General features: G+C 38.4%; 1 protein-coding gene across 2 annotated transcripts; it reads left to right on the top strand.

The window, feature by feature from the left end:
• The first annotated feature begins 694 nt into the window (after positions 1-694).
• Positions 695-22,359, top strand: LOC100830829 (nuclear pore complex protein NUP205). 2 transcript variants are annotated; one of them, XM_014901144.2, is made up of 45 exons: positions 695-952; positions 1,048-1,143; positions 1,829-1,903; positions 2,007-2,111; positions 2,196-2,306; positions 3,468-3,627; positions 3,805-3,887; positions 3,994-4,116; positions 4,219-4,446; positions 5,579-5,668; positions 5,806-5,961; positions 6,776-6,892; positions 6,966-7,172; positions 7,925-8,026; positions 8,116-8,247; positions 9,886-10,016; positions 10,090-10,209; positions 10,500-10,617; positions 11,266-11,463; positions 11,561-11,679; positions 11,880-12,030; positions 12,119-12,231; positions 12,303-12,384; positions 12,474-12,560; positions 12,647-12,724; positions 13,446-13,640; positions 14,654-14,746; positions 14,817-14,930; positions 15,106-15,264; positions 15,342-15,397; positions 15,475-15,547; positions 15,650-15,840; positions 15,945-16,077; positions 16,164-16,241; positions 17,262-17,426; positions 18,149-18,319; positions 18,392-18,529; positions 19,692-19,835; positions 19,906-20,028; positions 20,107-20,199; positions 20,634-20,762; positions 20,992-21,092; positions 21,488-21,607; positions 21,695-21,770; positions 21,967-22,359. In XM_014901144.2, the coding sequence occupies exons 1-45, from the start codon at positions 806-808 to the stop codon at positions 22,048-22,050; spliced, it is 5,565 nt and encodes a 1,854-aa protein (XP_014756630.1). In that variant the 5' UTR covers positions 695-805; the 3' UTR covers positions 22,051-22,359. The 2 variants fall into 2 exon arrangements, with proteins under 2 accessions (XP_014756630.1, XP_010233999.1); XM_010235697.3 differs by having other exon boundaries at positions 18,395-18,529; positions 21,967-22,358.
• Positions 22,360-23,306: the final 947 nt, after the last annotated feature.

Genomic DNA, 23,306 nt, shown 5'->3' with positions numbered 1-23,306 from the left:
GCTCATGATTTGTGTTAGTTCAAGATTGGCCTGAACTATATAAGCTCGATTTGGCAGTCACGAGGATTGGGACCATGTGACGCCCACTATCTTTTGAGCTCTAGAACAATAAATGTGAATCGGGAGTTTAGAAAACACTTGCGTATGAATAAATATTGGTTGATCACGTGCAACATCATCAAGAGCCGCTACATCAACAAATCCCATGGGTGTCGCATCTGTAAGCATCACGGCAACATTAAAACTGACTACCTATTTTTGTTACCACGTTGATGGAGGGTAAGGAAACAACTTGTTTCCTCGTGTTGCTCAAGCCTTGTAAATTCAAGGCAGTATGCCTGTTTCTGTATCACATTTCTCAAATAAAACAACTCTCTTATCAAGTTTTTGTATCATTTTCTTTTAAAAAAAAGTATATGTATCATTTTTCCCGCATTTTTTTTCCTGTGTCATCCAAAGTCTTCCAATTCACCAGTCACCACGTGTTTCCACGAAATATGATTGCTTCACTCTGTTTTCTTGTTTCAACCTTTCCGTTCCCGACGTTCTAAACGGGTCCTATATCATCATCGGAAAATCGACTCGAAGTTTGGAAAATCGAACGGCTCAGATGCCGTAACGACCTCGTAGGAGTCACGCGACCGCGGCTCATCTCCTTCGCCCTGCCTAATAAGCAGCCCCAAAGCTCAACTCCAAAACCCAGAAGCCCGCCTCGACCTCGCCTAGGGTTTTAAATCCGTCCCCTCCCATTCCGCCGCCGACCACCGCCGACCCACAGGGTTCCGGCGGGAGAGCTCACTGGGCCATGCCGCCGCCACAGCCGCGCGAGCTTCTAGCCGTAATCGAGGCGGCGCTTCTCGGCCCCGCGCCGCCATCCCCGGGGCAGCGCGTGGAGCTCCTCCACGCCGTCCGCGATGCCGCCCCCGCATTCCGCGGGCTTCTCTCTTACCCGGTGCGTCCCGCGCTCCCTCGTTGTAGAATTTAGCTTGGCGTGAGCTCTTTTGATTCGGTCTGGTTCTGGCGTCTCTGTGGTGTGTGCGCGTGCAGGGGCCGAAGGCGTCCGATCGAACTCAGGTGGAGGCCAAGGAGGTTCGGCTCCCGGACATGCCACCAATCACTCTTGATGACACCGACGTGCAGACTGTAAGTTTCCTCACCCCGTCCCAATATTTTAGGAACTAAAGCAAATTGGGTAGTTGTTTTTTCTGAAGCTGATCTCCGTGCAATATGCTGTGTGCTTAATTGGAGCTTAAGATTCAGCTTGATGCTTTATGGATTATTTTTCTCTTGCTGTAAATTTGGATTAGTCTCTGGTAAGGTAACTGAGACGAGATTAGCTGTTCCAAACATATGAGTTTTGTTGAGATGATCTATGTTTTCCTGGTGTTGTCCTGGCACTCTTATCTGTTTCTAAGTATCTCAAATGCTTCAGCTTTTGTGTTTCTTTGTAGTTTGATCACTTAATGCTCCCCTTATTGATGCTCTGGTAGTCTGAGGGCTTTGTGGTATAATAGATTGGTGTTTTCTTGGATGCTGATTGTGGTGGTAGGTAGCTTAGCTGACAAATGTTGCATGGACAGACAGATCTGCCCTTGGTACACCATACCTATTTATGAGTTTTGGCCTCACTTAATACGATTAAGGCTCATATCTTCCTGGTCTGAAGTTGTGCTACTGTCAAATGGAAGAATTATGAAAAAACTGTTATCCATGTGTCCTGTGAACTTGTACCTTCTCATAATGCTTAAAATATTCCAGCATCATCAATGCACAGTATGGCTCTTGGTGCCTTTATTTGTACTCAGATTTGCACCTGTGCATTTACCAGGCCCTTAAGTTGAGTGACGAACTCAACCTTAATGAGATTGAGTGTGTTCGTTTGCTCGTTTCTGCCAACAGAGAGGTATAATTACAGAGCTGAAGTTTACTATTGTTATATAATATCTATATTTTGTACTTGTATTTCACTGTTAACCTTACATGCACTCATGGATGTGATTTTGTAGTGGGTTCTATATGGTCGAGAGCCACTGGAAATATATAGGCTTGCGGCTGGTCTTTGGTACATGGAGAGGAGAGATCTTATAACTTCTCTGTACATTTTGTTACGGGTAGTCTACCGGTCAAGTCCATTCCTGCTATACACTAATTTTAGATTTGAAGGACGCTTTCATTGGTTTTCTTATCTTCTGTAGTCGGTTGTACTCGACCAAGGGCTTGATGCTGATCTGATGTACGAAATTCAAAATCAAATGGAGGCTCTATTTAGTGATGGTCTCCAGCAGCGGATGATTACCCTTGTAAAGGTTGGACTTTATGGTACTTGATATGCCATATGCATCTTTCATGTTTCTTAGGTACCGAGCAATTTAGACATATTCTAAAGAACAACCTTGGGGAGGCTAAGATGTGGAGATTTGGCTCCTAGCCTAAGTTTTTTTTAATGCATCTGCAAGTTCAGAAAAATCTGAAAAATATTAAAGCATGTAATACTTGGTGCAGAAAACCCGAATTTGCGCAAAATGTTGCTAACCTTTTCAGCTTTTTAATTTTTTGCACAGGACAGAAACATTCAAATTTTTTCTCCACAAATTTGCATGTGCACAAAGGCTGAGTTTGGCATTGAGGTGGATTATGATAATCCAGCTTTTTCAACAAACTTTAACCTATTTTTCCGTTTGGCTAACCAACTTTTCCCTTCTTTCATGTGTATTTGTCCACAACAGATTATAAAAAAAGTTAAGCACAGCACAGTTCAGCAACCACAAACTGAGCCAAAGTACACAAGCATTTGCATGAGAATCTATTTGATTTTTGTTGAAATGTAATCTTTTTCCAGTGGCAGCAGGAGAACCCAAGCTAGACTTGCTGTCTCCATGCCACTTTATTTTTTTACAAGGAATGTGAAGTTTACCCTTTGAGCTCAAGCTGATTTAAATTTAAATTCAATAAAAAAATGATGGGCCAAAGCAGGGGGGTTTCACACCAACTTGCGCATAACCTTGGAGGCCCTTGGTGCTTTGCTGGCATTGTCCATTCCATATTGTTCTTGAAGGAATATGATATTTGCATAACAACAATATTACTTAGCAACTGCTCCTTCCCTGAAAAAAATATTCCTTTTAAAACGTGCAGCCAATTTTTCCGCACTTTGACCACAAATTTAGAGCTAATTAGATCGATATTGCTATCCTTATGGGAATACATTCCTGCTACCTTTTTATTTTATTTTGTCAGCATACTATAAAAATAGACAGTCTAAGTAAAATACGATGGACTGCCATATCCAAACCATTGATATGTTTTAACATTAGGAGTACCACATGCAAAAACTTCATCCCACGATGCATTCACAAAGGTTCCATCTCTCTTTATTTTTTCCAGGATGCATTTGGCATTCTTACATCTCTCTTTTTTTTCTTGAAAAATAAATAACTACTGACAATTTCATCTCTTTTCCCATAAAGGAGCTTAACCGAGAAGAACCATCTGGCATTGGCCGACCAAGCTCTGAGCGTTATGTGCTTGATTTCAGAGGAGCTCTTGTTGAAAGGCGTGCCATTGTCTCGAGAGAGAGACTAAGCTTGAGCCACTGCCTTGCTCTTTCTGCACTCGTCAAACTAATGGGTATGTTAAATGCTATGTGAATTTTTCATATCACCTGTTTTGATCTTCTCATAGGCCTACATAATGACTTGAAACATTCTTATTCTATTAGCCTTCCTGGAATGCAAATGCAGGTATCTCCTTTTGTTCCCTTCAAGTTATCGAGAATCATCACTAATACTGTGCAACTTCATTTAGGTCCCAAGGAGATTAAGGATGCATTTGCAATATTGAAAGACTGTGCAGCTGAAGTAAATGAAAATACTAGTGTGGAGCTTCAGGTTTGAAGTTTGACCAGTTACTTGATATTTATAGAAATGGTACTTGTGCAATTTTGAATTGTTGTCGTCAACTTGTTACGCAATGCTTACTCATTTACCATTGCAGATCACATATGGCGTTCTGTTCTCTCTTGTAATAACTTTTGTTTCTGATGCGCTAAGTACTTCCCATGAGAAGGCATCTTTGCCATCGTCTGATTCCTCATTCAGACATGAATTTCATGAGCTAGTAAGCTTGAAGCTTAAATCTGTGTACCTACTAATCTGTGTTTATTTGGAACATACAACAAAATTCATGCTTATTGCAAGCTGTGATTTTTTATAATGCCAGGTGACGAGGACATGTAACAATACCACCGTTGAAGGATTTGTTGGTGTTGTGCGGCTTGCATGGACTGTTCTTTTGATGCTAACACAAGATCGAAGTAGCGCAAGAGACTCAATCATTAATGCTTCCTCCACATTGATGACAGATATTTGGTCATGTATGGACATTATCTGTCGTCAGAATGCTTTTGAGTTTTTACGGGAGCGAGTTATACAAACAGCTGCCTACCAGGTATTGCAACTTTGAACTCCTAGATTATTTGATATTCTGATTCGATAAGGGTTATACCCAACTGAACATGATGACTGCTACTGGTTGAGTACAGGAAGTTTGGTTTTGTAAATCCGAAATATTTTTCTTCTGTGATTTTGTTTATACATAGAATTGTTGCTCTAGGGTCCTTCAGAGCACAGGAAATATAGATCACATGAATAGGAAAATGACAGGAATTGTGTGTCATGACCTACAGAAAATGGAACCACAGAAAATATCCAAAACATGTGTTTTGATGCATCCGTGCTCGGAAAAAATGCAGCAGTTTTGAAGGGATATGTGGCTTAAGTCACGATAGAGAGGAGATAGATGTTGCAACTGCCTCTAGGATTTTCACACATGCAGCTGGCCCAGAACGAGAAAGAGCTCGGCATCATCGCAGTTGAGTTCGAGGCCACGTTGTCGTCCCGAGCTTGAGGATGGCTGTTCTCTGCCTGTCTCATGCCCTCCTGCGTCCTTAGCTAGTCACCTGCCTAGTCGATCTGGTTGTTAGTTGGCCCTCTGCTACCTGACTAGCATCTAGCACCACCTAGAACTTTTGGGACTGATTTGGTGCTGCTCTTTTTCCTGACTAGTGCTCAGTGCCTGGGCGATCAATTTTTCTCTTTTCGTTCGCAGTTTTTCTTTCTCTTATCTGTTGTCACATGTTCTGTCCATCTGTAGTTATACTCCGGACAATTGAGGCAATCACTACATGCTAAGTAACTGTTTAGTAATTTTCATTGACACAATGCTACCTCTTCCCTATCAAAGACTCCCTCTGATCCTAAATTCTTGACTCAAATTTGTCCAAATATGGATGTATCTATTCTTAAAAAGTGTCTAGATGCATGTAATATTTCGACAACAATTTAGGATCGGAAGGAGTATCATAATTTGGCCAAGCTCAGCACCAGAGTATGCATTAAGTATTTTAATTTGGGCCATGAGGCACATGAAAAGAGAGATCAATACTTCTTGTGGTCCATCTTGATTGTTTTCATGTATTATTAGTCAAATTTTGTCGTGCAAGAAGACCAAACATCTGTTTTAGATATGGAGTTACTATATAACTTTTCTCGGTACCATGGTTTCTTCTAATTTGATGCAGAATGACGATGATGACATTGTTTACATGTATACTGGATATGCACACAAGTTGATGATGTGTTTTCTCTCCCATCCAACTTCTAAAGACAAGGTTAGAATAGCTCCTCACGTTATGTTGACACCTGACACCAAGATATCTAAATTCTTTTGTTACAACTAAATGTGATCACTTTAGTTACAGTTTTACTGTGCGGATAGTGTGCTAAGTAATAGTATCTTCTTAAACAGATAAAGGAAATCAAGGAAAAAGCAATGAATGCTCTCAGTCCATATGTGCAAGCACGAGATCATAGAGAAGATTCTAGCATAAGTGGGGAACAGACTGGTCAGCCTGTTAACCAGCCTTTTGTATCTTTACTGGAACTAGTTGGAGAGATCTATCAGGTATTGCTTCTTTTATTTGACATTCTACATGATGACCTCATAGAGTTGACCTCATTTTCTTAGATTTATGATAATTTGTCTAATTAGCTCGTTATGTGCCATAACTTTTGTGTGAGCTGCTGATAGTATTTCAGTGCCTCCCAAAGATACAAGGGCCACTCTGAGTCTCTAACTATCATGTGTACTATATGAAATGATGTGTGATTTCAGTTTCTTTGCTAAAGCTACAAAAACAGCTCTATACCAAGAAGAATTTCGGGGAAATTTTGTGCATAGTTGTAAAGATCACATGTGTTCCTTGTACAACTATCTAGGTAACCCAAATATATATCAGCTAATGTATACTGAAGTTAGAAATGCTCGAAGATCCCTAATTTCTCTTTGTCAATTGCCATGATTTAGTTCCTACACTGTTTGTACTAACTGATTTAACCAACAGTTTCCCTCAGTTGAGTTTAGGTTTTGGCTTCAATGGTGCACTGATGCCACCGTTTTGTAACAAACCTGTTCTTGGCCTGGTTCCTCTTGCAACTAACTACCAGCCATTGTAATTGTGACCACTGGATCGATGCTTTTGCATTTAATTTTTCTGCAACGGAAGATTTGCTTGACCTTAACATGAAAATCCCATTTAGATTCAAAATTAAAATGCTTGATTTGCTTTGTTATCACTTTATACGCAAAGTAATAAATTGTTGTCAACAGAAGGACATCCAAATATGGGCAGATATGATCACTTTCTTGGCTTCTCATTAAGCTCTAAGTCTGGCAACTTCTTTCTATGATTATTTAATCTTTTTTGTATTCTCCCCAGAAAGAGCCTGAGCTAGTGCATGGAAACGAGGAACTGTGGACTTTTGTCATATATGCAGGTGAAGATCACACCAATACGCAAACTCTTGTGGCCTTCCTTGGACTTCTTAGTACTCTGGTATGCAAAAATGGTCACTGCTCTATTAAAATGTTCTATCTTTTGCTCTGACTGAACTATTTGGACCTGCCAGGCTTCCAATGAAGTTGGTGCTGCCAAAGTCTATGAATTGCTCCAGGGAAAAATTTACCGCTCAGTTGGGTGGAACACTTTGTTTGATTGCTTATCAATTTATGAAGAGAAGTTCAAGAAATCCATTCAATCTTCCGCAAGCATGTTGCCTGATTTTCCAGAAGGGGACGCACAGGCGCTTGTTGCGTATTTGGCTGTCCTTCGGAAGGTCTGGAATTTCCCTCGCCTCTTTTCCCTGTCCCTTCAACCTAATCATTTTAATAACAAGCAACACACTCCCATCTTTGATTGTTAGAAAAATTTGGAATTTATTTATTGTAGCACAAACACCCCTTCAATCCTCATTTTCTTCAAGTAACATGGTCACCACATCATCTGGTGGATTTCCTGATTTATATATCACTTACACTGTAATTCTCTAGTTGTGAACACACATTTCAAGTGTATATTTTTCCTATTAAAGTAGATAAATCGTAGTTAAACTGTGTTAGCAAATTCGAGCTGTTCTTTTCTTTTAACTCCTTGGTTTGGCTACGTTATTACTTTGTCTTCGTTATATGGTTTTTTCTTAGTTATATGTTATCTCACTGCATATGGATGAGACTTATTGTTCAGTCTGACATGTGTTCCTCTTTTTATCTAGGATTTCAGCTAGATGTCTCTTGTGTAGTCTTGTTTACTTTTCTCGCTGATGCATTTACCTGTAATTTTTTTTGCAAGAATATGTTTCTTGGAAGAACATTATAAATTAAGGTCGTTTTTGTTACTTGCGCGCATGCATATGTTACCCAATTTAATCTGTTTCTGCTGTTTTAGTTGGCTTCTTAGTCATTTTCTTTCTAGTCTCTTTCTGAAGGAGTTTCGGGCCTGCTGCTCGCTTAGTTTGCCTCTAATATTCTTCCATATGAAGCAATACTCATTTTTGTTTCACTTTCGCATACTCAATACGATACACTGTAGGTGGTTGAAAATGGAAATCCGGCTGAAAGAAGGAAATGGTTCCCTGACATTGAGCCTTTGTTTAAGCTTCTCAGCTATGAAAATGTGCCCCCATATTTGAAGGTACACACTTTTTGTTTATATCTACATATGTACCTTTTGGAATTTTCTGGATTTTTCTTTCAATAATATGTATTGCAATTCATGTCCAGGGGGCTTTGCGAAATGCAATCACTGCATTCATCAAAGTTTCACCCCTATTGAAAGATGCAATTTGGAGTTATCTTGAACAATATGACCTTCCGGTGGTTACAGTTCCACCTGGCCAGCACATGGCAACACAGGTAACTCCATTGTTCAACTTAACATTGATCTTCTTTCAACTGGCATGGATTTTATTTGCTATTCTAGCAAATTAATTTCTAATTATGCATTGTGATGGAGCAATACAAGGTGAAAGTAAATAAATTAAATAAATTAATCCTATTTGCATTTGTATATGTTATGAAGGGCGTTGCTCTAAACAGAAATTTTGTTTACCAAACTAACATATACATCAGATGGATTATGCTCTTGTTAATTACTACACCTTTGCTCATTTCTTATTGGTGTTATTTTAGCATCTTAGTTTTCTGATTTTTTTTTGTAGCTGAGTTGTTTAATAAATATATTTAGTACAACCAATTTTTAGAGTTTTTGTGATATCAATTTCTTTTAAATATTTTGGATTTATCTTTCGTTATGGTTATGTTGCTTCCATTTACCTGGCTTTATCCTCTGTGAGTACAGTTTCTTTTAAATATTTTGGATTTATCTTTCGTTATGGTTATGTTGCTTCCATTTACCTGGCTTTATCCTCTGTGAGTACAGTTTTTTTAAGATCCTTAGCTGTTCTCTATGACTAGACTTATTGTTTAGTGAAGGGTCTGATTATATATTGTAACTAACTCAGCCAGAAGGCCTGGTACCTGTTCTCTGGAAGGCTGAAATGTTAGCAAAGAACAACTAAAATCTGTTGACCTAAATACTTTTGGATTACATATAATCCAAGATAAGAAAAACCTAAGTCAAAAGTTTTTTCCCTTTTGATGGGAAGTTGACTACCAGCAAAATATCACATTTGCAGATAACCCTCTTGCCCGAGATAACACCTCCAACGAGTCAGTCGCGTGCCAGCTGCATCCCCACCTCTTGGAGGAGAGTAGGACACTAACGCAGGTGTAAGAATCAAGGCATTCAAGTCATTGAGTCAAGTTGCCACCCAATAGATTGAACAACGGGATGATGGGTAATCGGTAGGCTGTGACCTCCTCCCTTTGCTACTCTGCTCCTACTACGGTCAGAGAGGGGAAAGAGTTTTAGCGGAGAGGCTGGAGAGGACAGCTGAGGATCTAGGGCTGCCATTGTCATGGCCACCTCCTTCACATGTACCGAGTCAAAAACCTAGTTGGTGCTCCCTTATCTCTGCCCCTTTTAAGAGAATAAATTGATCTGTGCTGACCTTCCTCTTTTCTCCAACCCAAGTTGACTACTTGAAGTCCAATGCACCTGACCAGCTAACATAGTCAAGTCATGGTTCCTAGTTGTTGCCTCACCATCAGCTGGACGTACACTGTATACGATGGCTTGGAAAAAGAGGTAGGGAGCCTAGTGCTTCGGTCTTGAAGTGCAAGGAAAGGGCACTATTCTGGTAGCTGGCAAGTCTAGACTGGTAAAGAGAAGTGGGAGGCAGAAGGAGAGGAGGTCAGCTTTGCTGCTAACATGGTAAAAACCTCCACTGACGAAGCAAGCCTGTGGTTGATTTTGCTGTGGGTTTTAAAGTTGGAGTGTGTCAAACGGCTTACTTTGGAGTTGAGGTGTGATTTCAGGACTCTATAGGAAAGAGTTGAGAACTTGTGGGGTCAGAAGGACTTATTCCCATATACTAGGTATAGAGTATCTTTGTTAATGTTCTACATTGTTGACGAAAGCATTGTTTTTAGGTCTATGACATGAGGTTTGAGTTGAATGAAGTTGAAGCAAGGAGGGAAAGTTATCCGTCAACCATATCATTTCTTAACTTGGTCAATGCTCTCATTGCAGAAGAACGAAACATAAGTGACAAAGGGCGGAGGTAATAACTACTAATTATTCAGTACTTATGCTTGAGCTTAAACATTTTGAAGGATGAAAAGCTATTTTTCTAGGTTCATGGGTATCTTTAAGTTTGTATATGAGGATGTCTTTGGGCCTTTTCCCCAGAGAGCCTACGCTGATCCGCGGGAAAAGTGGGAATTGGCACTTGCCTGCCTGGAGCACTTCCGCATGTGAGTATAATGATTGATATATCTCCTCTACAAAATATTTTGGATGCGAAACAGTCAGGAGATTCAATATTGTATTTAAGAATTAAGACCAACTGTAAGCAAGTTATATACAAGAAATGTAAGTGTAAATAATGGAATGAGTTATCCTAGGCTCCTAGCCAGCGGGAAATATCTGCCTCAACAAGAGAACCAATCAATTTCACCGCTGATAAACCTTTCCAATATACTCCTTACTGGCTATTACTGCTTTGCAATGTAATGTCACTATTAAAAGAATTGTTCAAATACAGGGTTTTGCGCATGTACGACATAAAGGATGATGATATTTATGCTGCTTTTAACACATCTGGACCTTCAACATCACATGCTTCAATCGAGAGACAGCTCCCGGTGCTAGAACTGGTCAAAGTACGTTCACATATTTCGCCCTTTAGTCTTATGCAAGTCCAATATCAGTATTACCTTGGACTTTATTACAACCCTGTTACCATTCAGATTTGTTTCTGTGGACACTGCATAAATGCATTGATCTGGTAGATAATATGTTCTCTAGTAATTTGGCCTGTTATATTTCTGCAGTAGCCTTTTCACTTCATTTGGTCAATGGCTATCTGGTGGCATGTTATATATGCAGCTTATAGTTTTCATGATTATCATCACTGGTAACACTTTTGAGTACCCTACGAAAAGTACAAATAAATAAATAATCAAAGCATACTGCTCTACTGGAAGATAGTCTCTGACACTTGTCATCAGACGTGCTGCTGTGATATTCCTTTCCATGTATATTACAATCTCAGGAAAATACTCTCTTAGGAATGTACAGAGTTATTTACCTGATTTGATTTCTCAGTTATCATTCTTATCTACGTCAAGTATAGTGTACAGAGTTATTTACCTGACCACATACTTGTCATCAGGCCAATAGTTTTAGACAGATAAGTATACATATACAGTGCTATTCAATTTATATAGAACTTGTGTTTTTTTGCCCCAGTAGGTAATTGCTTCCTTATTCTTTATATCGTATAATTCACGGTTGTTAAACTACTGCAGGATTTCATGTGTGGGAAGGTTGCTTTCCGTAATATTATGAACATCGTATTAGTGGGTGTTGACACTCTTATTAATGAGCGAGCAACCCAAACTTATGGGATTCTTCTGGAGAAAACTGTCCACATTTCTCTTGAAATATTTATTCTTGTAATGGAGAGAGACTTGGTTCTTGCTGATGTCTACCGTCCAGTCTACCAGGTTTTGTTATGTTATTTTCTAGTTTTTGTTGGTCATTGAATTATAAAGCCCTTGGAATTCAAACTGATTGTTCTACATTGCCCTTTGAATTATACAGCCCTTGGACGTTGTATTATCTCAAAATCATAGACAGATTGTTGCTTTGCTGGAGTTTGTACGATATGACTACCTTCCTCAAATTCAACAATGTTCAATAAAAATTATGGGCATCCTGAGGTAATTGATTTTCTCTAATATTTTGATTGAAGAAACTTCTGAAGCTTTTCTCCTTGGGAATCCAAGTAATTTTATTTTTGCTGTGGGCTGCTTGGTTCAGCCTTCTAGTTTGTGGGGGCTACCTTTTATTCCATACTAACATTTAGTGTACTGAAGAGAAAGATGCCAATCTGCTCACTAATTATTTCTTGCGATGGCAGTTCTAGAATAGTTGGGCTTGTCCAGTTGCTCTTGAAGGAAGATGCAGCTAAATCTGTAATTGAGGATTACGCTGCTTGCTTGGAGTTCCGGTTTGATGATTTCCAGGTCATAGAGAACACGAAAGATGACGTTGGTGTTCTAATATTGCAGGTTGCTGGTTGCTCTTTGTAGTTTTCTGAGTTTCTCTTGCGGACAACTTAATATGCTTGTCTAACTATGCTAGACATGTTTCATGCAGCTACTTATTGACAACATTTCTCGCCCAGCCCCAAATATGACTCATCTACTCTTAAAATTTGATGTCAATGGGCCCATAGAACGAACAGTTCTGAAACCAAAATCCCACTACAGGTAAACTTCATGCCATGTGCTTATATTTAGTGATATGCTTTGTTGGATAACTGACTGTCATTATACTGCAGTTGTTTAAAGATAATACTTGACAACCTTGAAAAGGTGGCGAAGACAGATATAAACGCCTTACTTCATGAGTTCAGTTTTCAGGTTTGTTCTTTGATCATGGAATAGAAGTCAGATAGTTTATATTGTACTATTTAGTTACCAAAATTTTCATTTGTCTCATGTCAATCCAGCTTCTGTATGAGTTGTGTCTTGATCCTTTAACTTGCGGACCTGTAATGGATCTCCTGAGTACAACAAAGTACCAGTTCTTTTCTAAGGTTATAATTTCTTCTTTTTCTCTGTTAAATTAACATAGCTGAATGCTTGAATGGAACTCATATTTTCCTGTGCCTACTGATCTCAGCATGTTGGAACTATTGCTGTTTCACCACTCCCCAAAAGGAACAACAATCAAGCTCTTCGCATCAGCATGCTACATGAGGTATAACTCTCTTCACGTTGATCTTTCTTGATTTCATCAATATTTGAAACTCCTTAGTAATTGACAAAACTGACACCCAATCTAGGTCAGAACTTTATTACGTCAATCCATCATGTGCAATTAAACCTTCTATTGAACTGTTCATAATATATGGAAGCATGGATTGGAATAAACTGCAGGGAAGCAATCTGGAAAACAGTAATTCGAAACATGTTTGGTGCTTCTTTTAGCATGCAATGTGCTATATTTGTGCCACTGTTTAGTTCTACTTATGCTGGAATGCTAATACTTGCAAATTGAATAATGCTGGCGTGTTGAACAGCATATCTCTTTTATCTGATTGAATATGGCAAAATAACTGGATTATTGGAGATGTTGAAACTGTCCTACTACCTCGTTTTCCGGTATACAGGGCCTACGCGTATCCCTAGATCGCTAATTTATCAATATAATTTGAATTTTATAGCATAAAAATTATACCATTAGAAAATAGAACATTTGAAATTTCTAATGATATAATTTTTGTGATATAAACTCATGTCAGATTGGTTAGATCTTACACATAGTGATACGCGTAGGCCTCGTATACTGGAAAAGAGGTAGTACTAGGCAATCATATCTGATCTGCTTAATGTATTTAATTGCTTTTCCGGATGTTCAATTTCTATTATAATTTTGCTGGTATTTTTTATTCTGTTAAGCTGTAGTTTTTTGGTTTCAGAGGGCTTGGTTGCTTAAGATGCTAGCATTGGCACTACATGTATCCGACATATCATCATCTGTGTATCGGGAAGCTTGTCTGGCTATTCTTAGTGATACTTTTGGTCACTGTGCTGAGACCATGAAGAGTGCAACCATATTTCAATCTCCTGGCACTCCGGTTTACACTAGCAATGGACCAATGCATAGAAATAAGGTAATGCTTTGTTGTTTGTTGACATGATTTTTTTTAATGGACAGAGAAACAATTGTTCCTATATGTTATAGTGTCTGTAGACTGTGATTTTGTGTGTAGACTGATGTCAGCATTTTACATGATTGTATTGAATTATTTCATCCAGTGATTGGAATCTTGAAGATAAGCCACACTAAATGCAGCTTGTTAGAATGGCCTGATGATGGGAGCTTTGAACTCGATTCCACCTTTACAGATTATTATGCAGAAACTAGAATCAGTTCAAGGAACTTGATTTCCACACTCAGTTGGATTTGTGTGCTTACATATGTGCTATGTTATCCAGCTTGTGACAAAGAGGCAGGGCCTGTATTTCTCAATAAAAGCCCCTAGAAACCTATTCGTCCCCATATCATTAACCACCAAACTCTTGCTGGAAATATGATTGCTACTGGTTGATCATCATCTGAAGATATAATTCTTGCCGCTGACTTGCATTGTCCAAATTAGTACAGCATATCCTGGTTGGCCATGTTTTACTCACTAGTTAGCATATGCTTGGAATTTGGCATCTATTGAATTTCCAAGGACCAGTGCATCTAGCTAACTACATCCATTTAGAAGATTATTCATGAACATTTTTTCTTACCAAACAAGTGGAGCAGTATGGATGCTCAATACCCAAAACATTGGTTTCCAATTGATTGAATTTTGGAGCACAAAGGCCAGCGCCTCTGGAGGAGATTCATCTTGTGGAAGCATCTCTGTCCTTGTATGCCATCATATTTTGGGTATTGATGTCCTAGCAAGCATCCACTGAACGACGTAGTGAGAGGTTGCTGGAAGTGCAAATGGTGCATGGGCCTTAATAGTTACTCATGGCTGCACGTGCCCTATGATCGTCCACCATTTAGGGCAGCACAAAACTTCATAACTATTCCAGACTTGCCACACTTTGATTCATTGCTAGTCAGGGTAAGATGTCTTGTCAATTTGTACATGCTGGAAAAGCTTATGTGTTGTTTTTTACCTAGGTTTTGGACTTGCTTGAAGTTGTACAGTTCAGATGTCCAGACACTTCGATGAAATACCCTCAGTTGCTTTCAAATCTGAATGTTGAATCGAAGGTGTGCACTTTAAACCTGTCAAATTCCTATTCCTATTTTTATTTTCTCATTAAAATTTTGGTGGTCGTAGATTGAGGAGATCCTAAGGAATTCCGCAACGTCTGAATTTGGTGGTGTATATTATTTTTCGGAGAGAGGTGATCGACTGATTGATCTGGATGCCTTCCATCAAAAACTTCTCCAGGTTGTGTGTTCAGACTCGTTCGTATTGTTATTTTTTAAGATTGATGTGCTTGATGAGTTGCTTCTTTTGATATTCTGCTTCCATAAAAAAAACTTCTCCAGGTTGTGTGTTCAGTCTTGTTCAATTTTTTTTACGACTGTTGTGCTTGATATGTTATACCTCTCTTGATATTCAGATGTCACAAGAGTTGAACCCGCAGTTGAGTGAGTCTGAAAAAGGCGAGTTAAAAGAATCATTCCATCATATTCTGAAATGGGCCTGGAAATATAACAAAAATCTCGAAGAACAGGCAGCCCAGCTTCACATGTTGACTAGCTGGTCTCAAATTGTTGAAGTAAGTTGTGTGTTTGCTTCTCTTAACGTCCTTGTGCTGGAACTTTTATATAATCTTTTGCTATTTGTTAATTCCAGGTAGCTGTTTCTAGGAGGATGTCATTACTTGATGATCGTTCTCAGTTATTGTTTGAGTGAGTGGAGTCTGCGTATCATATACTATACTCTTATTCTGGATAACTGTAGCAATCTTATTGAACCAATGCTGCAGGCTGCTTGATGCTTCATTGGGTGCCACGTCATCTCCAGACTGTTCAGTGAAAATGTCGTATATTTTGACCAATGTAAGTTGGTTGTTAATTTCCATGTATCAACTATCAATCTATTAATCAAGTACCATGCATTCTTTAAACTTCTTAAAATCCATTCATGCTGTCATTTTCAAGGTAGCATTGACCTGTATGGCTAAATTGCGGGATGAAAGATTCATATGCCCAACTGGTGCAGATTCTGATGCAGTTACTTGCCTTGACATTATTTCGGCAAAACAGTTATCAAATGCAGCCTGTAACTCGTTATTGTTTAAGCTCATTATGGCAATATTGAGAAGTGAATCGTCTGAACATTTGAGAAGACGGTAATTCCACCATCTTTGGTGACTAGAACACCAAGAATCTTTTTTATTCAACTTTTTCTTGACTTTTATGTACACAAATGCTAATTTTGGATTATCTTTTGCAGCCAATATGCATTACTATTGAGTTATTTCCAGTATTGTGGTAGTGTTCTTGACTCTGATGTTCCTCCATCAGTTATTCGCTTCTTGCTACTTGAAGAACAGGAGGGAGATGATGATGAACTCACTCTTCAAAAGGTATTTTCTACTGCAATACATTTGTCTGTTGATCTTTTCTAATTTTAGTATTTCATGGTCCTTCCTGCATGCTCTGCTCTTTAAAGGTTCTGAAGGAACAGAGTGAATTAGCGCGTTCCAACTTTGCCATCATAAGGAAGGAAGCTCAAGCGGTCATCGATTTGGTTAGTTACTTCTTTATGTTGATGCAAAAGAAAGGATATTTCTGTCAAACCTTGTTCAGTGCACTCTACGTTCCGTTGCAATCCGCTGCAATAAGGATGGGTTGCTGTAGTGATAACGGACATGCTATCCAGTTGCCACTAGGTTGTAATGTTTGCTATCCTAACCAGATAGTTTTGATAGATTGGTGATAGTTTTTCTCCTATGTACTCCCTCCTTCCCAATTTAAGTGTCGTTTTAGCAAATTCTCTAATACCAAGCAGCAGTTAAAACACTGGAAAATAGGAGTACATGTGTGGCTGAAAATGCATTGTTTCCATGAATCACGCCGCTCATGTATCCTGCCTTTCTGGGCCCGCGCAAAGAGCCAGCTGCATGCATGCGAAATCAGCTCCCATAAGCCTTAATTAGCCGCATGCAACCCACCTCACCTCATGCTGGGTGCGTTTTTTTTTGGCTGGGTTGTTAATGCGCGCCTTTTTCTAGCCAGCGCTAGCACGACATTTAATCTGGGAATTTTTTTTCTAAAACCTAATACGATGTTTTTTTTTGGGGGGATGGATGGAGTATTTTATCACGCTCTAGATTTGGCTCTGATTGATATTGGGTAGTATTCCTTTTCGAAGATTTGGCTATATATTTTCATTACTATTGTAGGCAAAAATCCTTGTGAATTTCATAAAGAGAGTGTAATGTATTGCAAGTGTGCAGCACATCTGTGACGTGGATGTGTAGCAACACCAAATCTCAATCAAAGAGGCAGTGCAGATTTTTCATATGCACTACCCATCTGCCTGTCATCACCAGTTCACTGTTCACCACACTAGGTCAGAGTTGTGGATGGCGACATGGTTCTGAACCTTGCATACAACATTTTCCAATTATAATCAATTGAAGTGTGCAATGTGCTATATACTAATGTTCTCCACTAGAGCACTAACTATAACATATAGATATTGTAAGCTAATTGAATTAATCAAGAAATAGTTGAATGACATACAACATTTTTTGTTCATTTACAGGTTACCAAGGATGCTATTCATGGGAGCGAAGCTGGGAAAGCAATTTCATTCTATGTTCTTGATTCATTGATAAGTATTGACCATGACAAGTTTTTCTTAAACCAGCTTCAAAGTCGTGGAATTCTTAGATCATGTCTAAGTGATGTTAGCAACTATTTGTCAAAGGTGCAGTCTTTGATTCCTACTGTTCTAATGTTTTTCATGAGAATCTTCTGGCTAGTTATAAACAATTTTTTTTTTTTATTATGCAACTGCCATATGTTGCTAATCTCCCAGAAAATGTAAATGTGCTTGTGTCGTGGAGTTTCTTTCCTTGTTCTCTATGCGTGGCAGTATTACAGTGTGGGAATGTACCTAAGAATAACTACTAAATTAGGAGAGTAGGCGAACAGTTTAGGCCGCCATATCAGGATGTTGCAAATCAAGCATCTATGGGCGTTTTCTTTCTTCTGCAAGGTTTGAGGATAGGAATTTTAAGGTGAAATTGATTAGGGCTACACTATGCTTTGCTGTAAAGAGTTTTAAGATGTTACCTCTGATTGTTTGATGCCATTTTTTAATCTACTTTTGAAACGAGGAACTCAAGTATGCTCATGTTTCTCTGTTGTTTTAGCCTGAGATCTGCATTAATTTCTATGCTCTGTGCCTTTAGTACACTTCGTGAGTATTAAAGATGAACAGTTGAATTTACTGCACATTAATTTCGGGGTTTTGTGTGTGAAAGTTCATAGGGAGGTTTGTTGTGAACTTGTGATATATTTTATTTTATGCCTCAATGCTTTCAGTGGTTTGTAGTTAGGTTTAGCAATGAATATTACTGCTGATATTTCTTTCTCTAGCTTTTTCCTCTGTTCTGCTTTGTCTTCAACTTTCTTTTGCATTTGTAGGACATGTCATTCTCATCAGAGTTTTCACAGCGGTTCTGCACTGTTGATTCTCAGTTTTCATTACTTCTGAGAATCAGTCACCATTATGGTAAACACGGCTCTCAGATTTTGTTGTCCATGGGTGCTTTACAAAACCTTTCATCGTGCAACCTCATAGGTTATCAGAAAAAGGTGCGCTCTGGAGTCTGTACCCTTTAACTGTCCATCCTTTGCGCAGATGCACTTACAGTATTAGTATATTAGCAGGGAAATTCAAAACTAAGCTCCAACGTTGTGAAGGAACGAGCTGGGGAAGTTGATAAGAAGAGGTCACTTACTGCACCAGTACTGCGGATAGTCACATCTTTCACATCACTTGTGGACTCGGATGATTTTTTAGAGGTTAGCTAATATTTTTGGGCCCACATTTTCTTCATATCATATGCATACTGCATGTGGAAACAAATTTTATTTGGTAATATTTGTGGTCTACATTTTTTTCATGTTATATGCATAAAACATAAGCAAACAAAATGACAACAACGCAAGTGAGATTGAATAGTCATTTGGTATACGATCAACTTGTTTCTGACCCAGTCGTGCAGAGCAGGGGTAAGCCCTAGTGCCCTACAGAAATTCATTAAATAAAAAGAAGTAAAAGAAGAAACTAGAAGGAAATACTCTTGTCGCATTAACCAACTGAAAGCTGCAGTTTGAGCATACCACATTTGTGACTGGAATGATTAATGCGAAGTGCCAACATACTTCCTAACTTGGTGCTGATAGCCTGATACCATATTGTATTATCTGTGGTTGAAGGGGAGAATGTAAATGAAGATTTTTTTTTACTTGTAGTTCTCCATGGATGATTCCGTTGTAAAATAAAATTAACACCCTGATTAGCTATTTAGCTGATATGAAGTAAATATCACTGCTGGCTAAGTATTTGCATATCATTTCATTTTTAATGATGATGACCAGGTACTCCCTCTGTCCCCTTTTATGAGAGGCACACACTTGTTCCAAGGTCACCAATTTAACTAACAAAATATGTATTATATTGCACAAAATTATATCAGTAGATTCGTAGTGGAATGAACTTTTGAATGATATATTTTTTCAGTCATATAGCTTACATTTTGCTAGTTAAATAGTTAAATCGATGGTCTTGGAACACGTGCGCGCCTCATAAAAGGGGACGTGCTACCCTACCAGTTTTTGATGTAGCCTTGTAATTTTGTCGATCCGACCATTGCAATGCAATTTCATTACTCCCTCCGGCTGGAATTACTTGTCGAAATATTACATGTATCTAGATGCTTTTTACACATAGATACATCCGTATTTTGGCAAATTTGAGACGAAGTAATACCGATCGGATGGAGTATTTGAATTAAATATCAATGCCATGTAAGTAACATTGTGTATCCATTATCAAGGTTATAGAGACCCCAAGGCTATTGATCATGATGAGTTTTACCTGAGATGCATTTTTTTAATTAATACTCATCAGAAAATTCGTATTTCTGTTTTTCTTCATAGAAAAAATTATATTTTTATTCAGGTGAAGAACAAAGTTGTACGTGAGATAGTGGATTTTGCAAAGCATCATCAGTTCATTTTTAATAGCATTTTGAGAGAGAATATATCTGGAGCAAATGCCTTCACCTTGGAGCAGCTTAATATGGCGGTTTCTATTCTCAGCAAGGTTCTACACTGCTCTCATTTTATTTTGGTCATTTTCGTATGGTGGTTCACTTGTGCCAAATACTTTATAGGTATGGGCATATGAGGAAGACGATGAATGCAGCTATGTCCAAGATCTATTTTCCCTGATGCATTCTCTTTTTAGTCTTGATTTTGGGTCTCTGAATGTCATTCAGTCACCAAACATGATTGAGGTAAGACCTAGTCCTCTATGTATGCACTGTCATGCACCAGGAACTCTTCTAATGCTTGTAAATGTTACGGCTCACCAGAATCAGAAGTCAGAACTGGTATTGTTCGGTCTCTGCTTTGGCCTGCTCTCTTACCTATATTTTCTGGCTACAAAGAAGAACATGCGCTTCGAGGTAAGTAACGTAGTTTTAAACTCTGTTCTTTTTAAAAAAAAAACTCTATTCATTTTGTTGTTCATGGTCTTGTCCTGTGGTAGTCTGGTAGTTGGGTGCAGTCATCCTACCTTTAATACAAATTATACCAATCTCAATAACTTTGTCGGTTAGTTTTCTAAGGTTGAAATTATGACTGCATACATTTGGAACTGAGGGATTAGTTTATTTCGACAAACCTAACTGCTTCTAGGCTAATTAGACAAATGATGTACTCCCTCCGACCGTCCCAGATTTAGTACAAAGTTGTACTAAAATGAGTGACAAGTAATTCCGGCCGGAGGGAGTAGCAAATTCTCAGGTTTACCTCTTTGAGGTGGTAAATCCTTGGTTCGTCCTAAGGTTAATCATTTGATGCTTGGTCTTTTATTCAAAATTGCAATGTGACCTTGCAGATTTCATATGGTGATAACAGCGAACGCGGTCAACAGCAACCAACACTGCAAATGGTTTCAGATCTTTTGAACTCTGTAACACTTGCTCTGGAGAGAGTAGGCGAAGAAAAATACTTGTTGTTAAATAAGGTATTTAATTTGCTTAATCACTTTCACATCTAGTACTTTATTTTGAGTGGATTTCGTGTATGGAGAATACAAGTAAATCTGTACCTGGAGGTTGGAATACACATATCTGAAGTTGAGGGAAATTATTGAGCAATTTAGTTTGCGTTTGAAAGTAACTGTGTGTCAGTGTGTGCTTTCAAGCTTTGATTCAGTAACTGTTAATTCGATTTGTTTGTTTTGTGCTGTATAGGTTCGTGACTTGAATGAGTTATCTAGGAAGGAGGTCGACGAGATAATAAAAGTATGCATGAAGCAAGATTGCATCTCGCCCAACGATAACATCCGTAAAAGGTACATGTTGCTTTGTTTTATAGAATATTCTTTTCGATGTTCTGGTTTCCAACGAAGGCTGTCGTGTCATTTAAGTTTGTGCATTAACCTTGTCTCCTTTTGACAACAATTCATATATTCGGGAGGGAAAAACCACGAATTTATTTCTGACCCCTCAACGAAATCTTCTTTATTTTGCTTCGCATGACATGGACAAACAACTATGAACACTTCATTGTCCCATGCGGGTGAAGTTGTTTTCATCATCTCATATCAAGTTATCACCTGGTGTTGCGTCATGCACCAGTGTAGCTATCCTGCAATAATCTGTGCAGTGATCTTGATGAGTTCCATGCTATCTGCCCCTCATCAATTGTATTTTAGCAGGTAACATAAATCTCTTTCTCTAATTGCAGGAGGTACATTGCAATGATAGATTTGTGTTGCATGGCTGGCAACCGAGACCAGCTTATTACCCTTCTACTCCAAGTCGGCGAATGTGCCATCACTATTCTCCTCGTTCATTTTCACGACGAGTATGAATATTTATCAGTTGTATAAAGACTTTTTCTTGCTATTCTGGTCTTAAAGTCTGAAACACCATTACGTTTCTATATTTGTAGGTCTTGTGCAAAAGACATGTCTTCATTTTCTGATGAACTACTCCCTATACTGGAGAGGCTGGAGCATTTAAAAGAGGTATGGAACTCATATAAATGTCTCTTTTCATTCACACAGCTTCCAGTTAATGTATGCATGCAAATTTTGGCCAAGCGGGTATATAATATAATCTAATTGAGCTTATTGAGAACTTTGATGTCTACTTTGCATTCATGCTTAGTTTGTCGAGGATAGTGTGCGCTGGCATGACAGAGAACTTCTGTTGCCCTTGCAGGACAAAGTTGGGCGTAATCTCAAGTTGTTCCACAGATCTGTGACCACTCTGAAAGAGTTGGCAGTCAGAAGCATGTCCTTATGAAGAATAATGGGGAGCTGTACACAATATACATGATTTGTAGCAAAGTGCAGTTTACTAGATTTCTAGCTGTGTAACATTATTGTTATATAAGGTCAATTTACTGTCACATGCTGTAACTGTGTAACACTTGTTGTACTGCTCTAGTGACATGTGTTTTACATGCAAGTTTTCATGCTGATTTGTGGTCCGGGTGTTGATTGTGAATTCAGTAGGTTTGGTCAAGCTGTAAATCTGTACTCTTAAAAATTTATCTGTTCAAAGACTGGTTGGATTCAGGATTTGTTATAAAAAAGTCAAACTTTACTTTTTTGGTTATGATTTAGTCTTTTGATTTTTGGAATTACTAAAACGCAGAATTTGTTTGAAGTTCTAGTCACGCTTCAATGGTGTTTCAAATGTGAAGTTCCTTTTAGTTGTTTGTGCCCATGATTATTTACTCCATCTTTTTTATGGAATGGGTGAAACATTTTTTGTTGGAGTTTCGGTCAATGATGATTCAGCTATTTTTCTGAAGTTTCAGTCGCTTTTATTCACTTTTGTGAATTGGTGTTTCAACCAATTTTGTGAAGTTTCAGTCACTTTTTTTTACTTCTGTATGTATTTACATATTTCAGTTGAACTATTTTTTGTGCAATTACAGTCTTGTGTATTGCATTTCTTTAGTTCTGTATTGGCTGTAATAGTAACTTTTTTTTGTACAATTGCATGGTGGAGCATAAGAATAGCGTAATTTCCACAATTTTCAGTCACTATGTTCATGACTGGGGGGGGGGGGGGGGGGGGGGTATATAGATGGTTTAGTTTGTGGCCACATTTCAGGTTATGTTGTGCGTGAACAATAGGTACATACTTTGCGGTATGCAAGGCCTGTCTTCAAAATCTTAAAATCTGAATATACAAGATTCTATTCTCTCAACAAATTTCACCTCAAACTACCCAATGCATGTGTTGCTATGTTTTTAACTAGCCAGTGTATGAAAAAAAAATGGATAGTTAATATATGAAATTTAATGATTGATTCAGTAATTTATTAAGCCCTTCTTGGTTGTAGTATTTTTGGAGATCATACCCTTGTATACCGGTTAGCGCTAAGGAGGTAGTAATATAAATTTGTCATGTTATGCAAGCTAATGAACCTTATACATTGCAAGTTCAAAATTGTCACATTTTTTAGATAAAAAATGCATATACCGCTAGAAAGACTATCACCTTAGGTCTTGTTTGGTGTTAGTGTATTTTTTAGTCACTAGTGTCTT

This window comes from Brachypodium distachyon, chromosome 3, assembly GCF_000005505.3.
Source record: "Brachypodium distachyon strain Bd21 chromosome 3, Brachypodium_distachyon_v3.0, whole genome shotgun sequence".
In the NCBI taxonomy this organism is placed as follows: Eukaryota; Viridiplantae; Streptophyta; class Magnoliopsida; order Poales; family Poaceae; genus Brachypodium; species Brachypodium distachyon.
The sequence above is the reverse complement of the archived record's forward strand: the minus strand, read 5'-3'. Positions and strand labels throughout refer to the sequence as shown.

Coding starts and splice junctions, on each gene's coding strand:
- LOC100830829 (XM_014901144.2), top strand. CDS start 806: ATGCCGCCGCCACAGCCGCGCGAGCTTCTAGCCGTAATCGAGGCGGCG. Junction 2,112..2,195: donor CTCTGTACATTTTGTTACGG/GTAGTCTACCGG, acceptor TATCTTCTGTAG/TCGGTTGTACTCGACCAAGG. Junction 12,031..12,118: donor TTGGTGTTCTAATATTGCAG/GTTGCTGGTTGC, acceptor TGTTTCATGCAG/CTACTTATTGACAACATTTC.